Source organism: Carassius auratus, linkage group LG45M (genome assembly GCF_003368295.1).
Source record: "Carassius auratus strain Wakin linkage group LG45M, ASM336829v1, whole genome shotgun sequence".
Classification (NCBI taxonomy): Eukaryota; Metazoa; Chordata; class Actinopteri; order Cypriniformes; family Cyprinidae; genus Carassius; species Carassius auratus.
Genome location: NC_039299.1, coordinates 1,029,493 through 1,039,845, shown reverse-complemented (window position 1 = coordinate 1,039,845; position 10,353 = coordinate 1,029,493). Strand labels below are relative to the sequence as shown.

Below are 10,353 nucleotides of genomic sequence, written 5' to 3'. Positions count from 1 at the left end.
GTTTTGAAAAAAAGGAAAACTTTGGAAAATGTGTGTAAGCAGTACTGTAAAAAACTGTAAATCATCTAAACCAACAACATGTATGTTAGACCCTATACCATCTAAGCTCCTAAAAGAGGTGCTTCCAGAAGTCATAGATCCTCTTCTGACTATTATTAATTCCTCATTGTCATTCAAACTGGCTGTTATTAAGCCTCTCATCAAAAAACCACAACTTGACCCCAAAGAACTTGTTAATTATAGACCAATCTCGAATCTCCCTTTTCTGTCCAAGATACTAGAAAAGGTGGTATCCTCATAATTATATTCCTTCTTAGAGTAAAATATGTTTGTGTTCAATATTAATTATTGAATTATATTATTCATATTATTTTACAAACAAAACTAAATTAACATATGAAACAGTTTTTTGCTGATATCCCATGCTGTGACAATTTTGCGTTGTGATTAAACAATGACACCATAACTTAATTTAGCAACTTTCTTCTAAAATTAGTTGGCAAGACTGGTTCTGGAGATGCTGTTCATGTATTTAAGCTTCTGGCTCATTCATTAACAGTGTAGGAGCCATTTATATATTCACCTTCTCTGGATCGGTTAATATTGCTATTATTATTCTAGCCACTGGTTGGGAGTGTTGCACTATGTGTGACAAGTCACTGGGAGCTAGATATATTTACAGGTGTTGCAATTAGTTAGGAAAGGGTGTGGATGGTGAGGAACACACGGTTCTTACCATAGCCGTGAACAGTCAGTTTACCAACAGCACGACAGCACTTTAATATTCAGCACTGGGTGAAATATAATTTTATGTAAATTATCCCTTTTTTACCTTCATAATAAACGGGAACACCACCCAAAGAGAGCCAATGTTTGGACTCAGAATTTCCTGCTACGCGTTGAGAACACCATGCCATCTATGCCGAGGCTTATAGAATAGCCTCAACAAACAGAGACACGCAGAACATGCAGGATCCATATTTGAATAGACTTTTCCGGATTATTATTTACAGATACTACTCCATATCATGATTTCATTTAAGTGTCATGGCCTACTTTAAATTAATTCATTCAAAATGACATTCCACGTTAAACTGTAAATTCTGTTTTTATGACTGGATTCCGTGGTCTCTACATCACAGAAATCATGGTCGTACATAAGAGGCTTCTATAAAAACAAATAAACAATCTTATTACAAATTTCTAACCATAAGCATATATAATACAGGTCAATATAAAGCTAGAATATTAGGTCATAATGTACCTGTTGGAGGTGAAGAGATGATCCATCAGTGGCCTAACCCTAACCCTGCGTTTGACACCATTGACCACAACATTCTTTTGCATAGACTTGAACACTTTGTTGGCATCAGTGGAAGTGCATTACCATGGTTTAAATCGTACTTATATGACCGCCATCAGTTCGTAGCAGTGAATGAAGATGTATGATATCAATCACAAGTGCAGTATGGAGTAACTCAAGGCTCAGTACTAGGGCCGCTACTCTTCACGCTTTATATGTTACCCTTGGGAGATATCATCAGGAAACATGGTGTTAGCTTTTACTGTTATGCTGATGATACGCAGCTCTATATTTCTTTGCGGCCCGGTGAAACACACCAATTTGAAAAACTAATGGAATGCATAGTCGATATAAAAACCTGGATGACGAGTAATTTCTTACTGCTAAATCCTTAAAAAACAGAGGTGTTACTTATAGAAACTCTTCATGTAATAACCTAGAAAGCTGTCTAAGACTTGATGGCTGTGGTCAATTCTTCGTCATCAGTTAGGAACAGTAGGTTTGCTATTTGATAGCAATCTTTCCTTAGAAAGCCATGTTTCTAGAATTTGTAAATCTGCATTTTTCCATCTCAAAAATATATCTAAATTATGACATATGCTCTCAATGTCAAATGCAGAAATGTGAATCCATGCATTTATGACCTTAAGGTTAGATTATTGTAATGCTTTATTGGGTGCTTGTTCTGCATGTTTGGTAAACAATCTACAGTTAGTCCAAAATGTAGCAGCTAGAGTTCTTACTAGAACGTACATCTACATTCCTGAGATGTACCTACCACTGTGTCAGAAAGAGGTGACATATTGGGTCACACCCTTACAACAACAACATCATCATCATCATCATCATCATCATCTGAAACCTTCATCTGCTTGACCTCACAAAAGACTTTGTGGTCAATCTCTATTTCCAATTACATGCCCAGTATTGTGAAATATGTAGGCTGTAACTAGCAGAGATGTATAGTAACGAAGTAGAACTACTTCACTACTGTACTTAAGTACTAAAAGGCGGTATCTGTACTTTACTAGAGTATTATTTTTTTTCTCCTACTTCCACTTTTACTTCGGTACATATTTTCGCTGAGTTTAATACTTTTACTCCGATATTTTTTTATGTGCTGCATCGTTACTCGTTACAATTATAATAATGTTAAGAATCATTCCATTACAAACCACTGCCAGAACTGTAGATGGCAGGTTTGATGAAGCTGGCACATCATTGAGCGAAACAAGCGATTAAGAAGACTGCGTGTGCTGACTGAACTGCTGTGAAGAGAGAAATGAACACCGAGCCGAGCCAGATAATGACTCGTTCACGAGTCAAGAACCGGTTGCATCGGTTTTCGGATGACCAGTAACGTTAGTTCTTTCTGACAGTTCGATTCAATTAACCAGTTGAAGAAAACAGTTCACCGATTCTTTTGCGCTCGATGCAATGGCGTCATTGGCGTTGACTGCACATGGGCTCATAACATTAGAATCAGTTCAGAATCAATCACCAAAAGATTCAGTTCGGTTCCAGACACTCTGTGTGTCGGTTTGCTTCACGCTAAATCACACATGCGCAGTATCATCAGCTCCTCGGTTCACGAATCGGACGCGTCTGACAGAAACGGTTCTTGACTCGTGAACGAGTCATTATCTGGCTCGGCTCGGTGTTCATCTTCAGTTCTCTCTTCACATCAGTTCAGTCAGTGTACTGTTTGAGTCAATGAATTACTCCGGGGTATTGGTTTGTTTTAACTCAGAGGGAGTGTCAGACACATTAAACAAGTTAACAGCTTAATTCATCTGTGGATTAATGCGTATTGGAGACGCGAACTGTTTAAAACGATTCAGTTCGATTTGGTGGACTGTTTCAAAAATATCCGGTTAAATCGAATGATTCGTTCGCGAACCAGATATCACAAACTGCTTTGTTTTTAACTGTCTTACAACAGACACTGAAGAGAAGACAATGCTGAATAAAGTCGTAGTTTTTGCTATTTTTGGACCAAAATGTATTTTCCATGCTTCAAAAAATTCTAAATGACCCTCTGATGCCTTACGGGTTTGAAACAACATGAGGGTGAGTTATTAATGACATCATTTTGCAAATTGGGCTAACTAACCCTAGTAACCGTTTTTTTGTTTACAAGAAGTTACAGTCAAAGGAATTGTGATTGTCCTTTAGGTTAATCATTTGAAATAGTAAAAACAATATGTTCAAACTTTTGACTACTTTCTTTAATAGCTACATAACACAATACTTCTACTTTTACTTTCAGTACTTGAGTAGTAAATTTTAAAATAGACTACTTGCAATACTTAAGTACAAAAAATGTTGAATACTTTAGTACTTCTACTTAAGTGTGGTGCTTAAAGAGCACTTCAACTTCTACTCAAGTCACTTTTTTGATAGAGCACTTGTACTTTTACTCAAGTATGGTTCTCTAGTACTTTATACATCTCTGGTAACTAGTTGGAATTCCACAAAGAACTTAAAGCACTTAGTCTATAGTTTAAATGCACATAAAAAACTATTTCAATACTAACTGTTTGACAACAAATCCTCAATGGTACAGATTTACAGGGTGATCCTTTGATATGCCTTTCCAATGGCCTCTTTGTACTGTCCAATAGAAAAAGTTGTGTCAGTCCCAGGGATGTTTTTTATCTGATAGCCATCTGGATAAAGCAAGACATATTCTCCATCTTTCATGTCTTGATTTTTTTCCTCTCATTGGCTTCAAGGCATTCTTGGTCTTGCTTATGATCCCTACAGAAATCTAGACCATCAAGCAAAAATGATGGAATACAAATGTTAATACTACCTCATTAACTCAAATAACGATTAGCTTACCTTTACTGTTTTATTTGATTTCTTTTAACTTTTTGAGAACGTTTTTCCTTTCAATTTATTTTAGTTCTCTGTATTTCATGAATTGAAGAACAGCTGAAGCTGACTTTGCTGGAATGGCACATACATCAATCACTAAACACGCCCGCGCGCGCGCACACACACACACACACAGACATCTGAAACAGAGAGAAAGTTCTTATAATGAACCACATGATGGAGTCAGAGCATTGAACATTAAGTGTAGCAACTCACAATCCTGTTTAAAACACTGTTCAATACATATTTTGCACTTCCAACCTCAGATGAGAAGCTTTTAAATTAAAGCCCATTAGTTAAGATTTGTTGAGTTAAGAACGTTGAGTTTTGTACTCTAAGATAAACATAACAATCATAAACCTGAGTTAAACAGAAGACCAATTAAAATGCTGTTATTAGGGTTAGGTTTATTGTTACATTTCTGTCATATTTTTACTTTAATTTAATTTCAAAGAACATTACCCAGTTAGTTAACACGTTTACTAAGGCAATATATTTGTTATCTGTAAGGGAGTTGCATTAATATAATTGTAAATACTAAATTGTAGACAAAAGGGTGAAGTGGTGAAGTATTTATTCAATTTATTTGTAGAACAAAGACTAGGTAGATTATAGAAAATGAAGACGATGGTAACACTTTATTTTATTGACCAATTCTCACTATTACCTAGTTGCTTATTAGCATGTCTATTATTAAAATATAGGTTGTTTATTAGTACTTATAAAGCACCTATTCTGCATGACCATATTCTACATTCCTAATCCGTCGCAGCAGTCATTGCACAGTATATATATTTTATATATTTTATATTAATATATACAGCATAAGCACAGACGATCTGCTCTTGGAATGAGAAAAGTTTCCGTTTACATTATTAATACGTCAATGAGTTTTTTTTTTCTTTAGCAAAAGTCTATATTTGATCTCTCATTGATTTCAAGACTGTCTAGAGAATCGCTATGTCATGGATTTAATCTTTCATATTTTCTTTGTGGGTTTGTTCACGACACGCTCCTGAACGCACTGACAATTAACAACGAGAGCGCGCATCTGATCTCTGTGCGCGTAGCAGTGAGTCCACAGCGGCACCGGTCCTGCGCACGAGCAGTGAGTCCTTTCACAGCGGCGCAGCAGTGAACGTCTCCGATCCTTTCAGAAGCAGCGCGGCAGAAGCTCACGCGCGGACACGGACGAGCCAGATGGCGGGAGCGCAGCCGGGAGTTCACGCGCTCCAGCTCAAGCGCGTTTCAGTGCCCGAGAGCCTGAGGACCGGCGACAAATTCATAAAATGGGACGATGTAAGTATCACGCATGTCTTATTTTGTTGGAAAACTTTAAAAACATAGATAGCCCGAAAACGAAGCTTCTGTCGTCATTTATTCTCCCTCATGTCAGACCCGTTTGTTTAACTGACTTCTGTTAAACCAAAATGAGCAGATTGCTGGGAACCCTATTTATTCCAGCGTTTGCCTAAAGTAACTTAAACTTAAAGAGATCGTAGAAATCACTATTTTGGATCGAGTAAATAAAGATAAAGTTTGCATTTTTGGGTGATTATCATTTTTAATGCAAATATATTGTGTAGTATGGCTTTTTTATATTTTAGAAAACATGTATTTCAAACAAATGTATTCATCTTCATCTTGATCCGTTATATTGCACAATAGGGGCATGTTGTCAGGTCATATTTGCATAGCTGATTCCATTTCTTTACTAGATTGTTACTGATGTTTGTTTGGCATTATGTTTAGGCAAATTAACTATATTAATAACCATAATAATCATAACAGCTGAAAGATCCTGGAAATCTGATGATTATCTTCAATGTAATATTTCCTTGAATTCTATTTTTCCTGTCAGAAGTCACTTCTCTCCAGTCAAGAATTACCAGGTTTATCTGTAAATCTCTAGCAATGCTGTGCTACAGGAGTGTTCTTCATTATCCACTGTGCCCAGCCCATGAACTGCAGAAATGAATGAACGAATGTATGAATGGTTTTATAAACCACCTGCATGTACTGAACCAGCAGACGGATTGTTTATGATCATCATTGCTGATGGTAATTCCTCATCTTTGGTGATGCTGGAACTCTAATCTTAGACTGTCACAAACTGCCCCAGCTAAATCTTTGTCAAGAGAAGCGGTATGACATGATTGTTGGCTACTTGATTATTCATCCAATAATCATCTAGTTAGTGAGGTCAACAATGATCTTAATTATACTAAGCTTCCCTCAAATCCTTCAAATAACTGAGTAATTGACTAGTCATTCAATCGATCAAACTAGCCAATTTTGAAAATCTGTGAGATTTTACTTCTTGTTGTCAAAGAGAAGCCAAAATAAAATGTATTTTTAGCAGTTCACACATTATTACCTTCTTAAGTAGAGTTGCTTTTTTATAATCCTAATTTTTAAATCAGCTTGGATTAAAGGATCTGCTGAATTAATAAATAAATGCTGCCTGGTCTCAGGGCAAAAACGTACCTGGGGGCACTTTTTCGCATAATGTGAAATTCGTACCAAAATGTACATATCACTGCAGTTTCCAAAATAAATGAACACTAGAGGCAGTACACCTTTTATTCCTTTCACACAAATTTACAGAGTTTCAATTAATAACTCATAACTTTTACTTGAAAAATATTTTTTTATGACTTCAAAACAATTTTAATGTGCCAGGAGATTTGAAAATTGATGCTTTTGAAAGTTAGCATCACACATATACAGCTTCATATCTATTGGTTTTCTTAAATGGTAGGTTTGTTTAGTAGCTCACGGAGTATGGGGATGTACTTAAGAGGTGAGGAACTCAGGTTCGAATCCTATGTAATCAAGCGTGGATTAACGCACAGGCTTGCCAAGGCTGCCGCATAAGGACCTCAGATTGGCCAGACTATTTATTTTATTTTTTTATTTTATTTACTTCAGCATGAACAAATAAGAGCCTCATTGGTCCATAAGAAATTGTTGCAGAGCGTTTGACAAAATTAATGTCTTGTATTGTAGAATGCATGCTCAGCACTGCTAAGAGTACACAGAATCTTTAAATCAAAACCTGAAAGTAAAACAAGCATTCAAAAGCTATTTTAAAACCCCACATTTTGAGAGCGGTTCTCTGATGCACGCAAATTAAGCTACATAACATATCTAGGTTGTCATTAGTATTTAGGTTGTAATAGTTGTGTAGTTGTCATGCTTGAAAAATTTGGTCTCTATTTGCATTTTGAATATTGAGAGAGTAGCCTATTTGATAATGGCTGCACTTATTGTTTGCACTTAATACAACTAAGAAGGTACTTTGCTGTTTATTTTTGGTTATTTATACTGTTTTTATTTCTATGTTAAGTTTGTGAAAAGGAGTTCTGTTAGAAGGTCAAATGTTATAGAAGTTCAATGTGTCTGGTCTGTGTTTCCCTGGGTGTCCACTAGTGGTCTCACTTCCCCATTGAGTCAACCCACTGCAGGCACTACATTTCCCACAAGTCTTTGTCCCATTCATCACTGTTAATTGCACTCAGCTGTCCCCACTTTCATAATTTTCACCTGTCCATGTAAATCGGTTTGTTTCTGTCTGTTTCATGGAGACCTTGTTTCATGTCACCCTGCTTTCTCGTGGTCTCCAGTGTTTTTCATGGTTCTTGTTTTTGGACTGCTTTTGTTGTTATTGACCTCTTGCCTGTTTTTGATTTGATTTTTGGATTTCCCATTAAACGCTGCAACTTGATCCCTCGTTTTGTGTGTGCATTCGTAACACAATGTTCATGAAGAGGTCTGAAGAGACTGACATGAAATCATACAGTTTTGTACATGTAGTTGTATTTTGCTGCATATGATAATTTCCATTCAGAGTGTAAAACTGAAATTGCATCTATTAACATAGGGTTAGTTAAAAATGCACCTGCAGACTATTTTACAGTCATTAGTGTTGGGCAATATGGTCATTTTTCAAATCATCATATCGTCAGCACGTGAGATCGATGATACACGATATTATCGAGCATAGGTGGAGCTAGAGAGAGACTCTTTGTTCTTGTCATAGCATAACTATTTGTTGTTTTAAACCGCACCGGTGCGAGAGAGAGAGAGCCTATGGAATCACCAGTAATTGAAAAAATATACTTCCAAACATACTGATAAACTAACGTTAAATGTAAAAATATTGTATTTTAAACAGCTAGTTCATATATAGTCAGACGAAAGTGTCATATCGCGCGTCCTGTGACAAATCTGCTGCATCTGCGCACAGAAGTTATCAGTCTAAATGTTCTGCAAAATCAGTCAACAGTGAAAATCAATAGTCGATTTCATTTAAAGTCCAGCAGTTTAACACTAATATTGGGCATAAACGAACACTATAAATAAAAAGTATTTGAAACAGCTAAGTTCATATATTATGAGTAAAGTTGAATTGAACTGCTACATCAGTCATACAGCGCTCCAGACCGCACGCCTCATGACGAGACCAGAAACAAGAATGAGATGCGTTCTAACATAACTGTGGCATTAAACTCAGTTAGTGAGGGCTCATTTAAAATATTGCACATATACAGGCCATACAGATTACTTGTTAAAGTGCAATGAAATACCTTATATCTGCAGACGATGTACATCTGTTTGTGGATGGAGACTTTGTAACGGCCAAAAGTCTGTATTTTGCATGCATCACATTATAGTGCAGTTTGCCTGAAAATAATAACAAGGCTGGCGACAGAGCGAACTTATCCACAGTGGTTCTCATGTAGTCCTTCTATGTCACCACATAGTGTGCATTATAAGTTAAGTGATCAGTCTTTAAAGAGAAGGACTACATGAGAACCACTTTGGATGATAAGATTGCTCTGTCGCTTTGTTATTATTTTGTCTTTACTTTATTTGTAAAGCCAAGAAAGAGTTAATCTCCATGAATAAGAAGAGCGTGTAGCCGTGTACCAGCCAATATATGTGTGGGACACCAACTCCTCGTTTTCTATCCCTTTCATTTCATGGATTTAACAAGTTATCCCAGTATGTATATATCTCTGACTATCGTCGATACACGATACTTTCGTCTATCTTCTATCGGCACAACCCTAACAGTCATGTGGCCTATTTGGTCATTGAGATTATTTTAAAAATGGGTAAAAATCTAGTTTTGTCTCATTCTCTAGCTTTTATAAGAATGTATATAGTGAAAACTGAGCCCTACCATCACATTCACATCTATGCAACTGATAAATAAGTTACTACTAGAGCACATGATTATTTACAAGAGGACATATGTCTTCATTGATCTATTCACTTTAGAAAAGTACACAGAGGAACGCATTTTTATGAGACCAGGTTGAATAAATGTTATGTTTGAGAGTGACAATTACATTTAAAATTGAGTGTGAATCTCCTTAATTACATTTTATGTAAGTACAGAATTGAAGCTAATATTAGGTACTCCCGGTATTGGTGCCTGTTGGTGTCGCTGTTGGACAGTGTTTTCTCTACTTCCTGTTGGCCTTCTGTAGCTAATCATAGCTCCATGTAGCTGTTTTTATTTTATATTTTTTCTCTATAATCTTTCTTACTATCACTGTCTGTTTGTTTGTTTTTTTAATTGTAAAATATAACTTAATTCACACCATATTTCTGATATTACCGATCAATCTTATCAGATTAACTTTGATCGTTCACTCTTCCGTGACTGCAGCACACCTGCAAAGCGTTAGCACTCGTTAGCTTGTCATTAGCGTTTTCTTTTCTCCTCTCCTCTCCTCTCTCACGCTGCAGTTTTCCACAAGTTCATCAAACAACCGCAGTAAGAATATTTCATCAAGCACGGTGAGTAATGGCTTCTCCTACAATTGTTATTTGCACCTCTTGCCACATGTACAGTTTATCTATCTCTGTCGCTGATGAGGGATTCACATGTGATAAATGCAGGGAAACAGTTAGGCTGACAGAGAAGATTTCAGAATTAGAGACACGCATCCAAACTTTAATTGAGGACAGTAAGAATGTTAGGGCTCTAGATATGGCTTTGGATGCGTCTAGCTCAGGGATTCCTGTACATTGTCCGGTTCCAGCAGAGCCCCTGCAGCAGGGCAACTGGGTGACGGTGAGGCAGCGTAGTCGTGGGTCAAAACACCGCTCTTCTGAAAGTGCTCTAGTTATTGGCGATTCTATTGTACGGAACGTGA

General features: G+C 36.7%; 2 protein-coding genes across 5 annotated transcripts in view; both read left to right on the top strand.

Moving 5' to 3' along the window:
* The window catches only part of LOC113068554 (gephyrin-like), a 1,122,288-nt gene that overhangs the window by 817,038 nt on the left and 294,897 nt on the right, over positions 1 to 10,353 (top strand). The gene's annotated exons all lie outside the window — the stretch shown is intronic.
* The window catches only part of LOC113068550 (1-phosphatidylinositol 4,5-bisphosphate phosphodiesterase beta-1-like), a 91,749-nt gene continuing 86,658 nt past the window's right edge, over positions 5,263 to 10,353 (top strand). For both annotated transcript variants that reach the window (XM_026241295.1, XM_026241296.1), the window contains exon 1: positions 5,263 to 5,482. In XM_026241295.1, the coding sequence (XP_026097080.1) occupies positions 5,384 to 5,482 (99 nt within the window). In that variant the 5' untranslated portion in view covers positions 5,263 to 5,383. The remainder of the gene's footprint in view (positions 5,483 to 10,353) is intronic.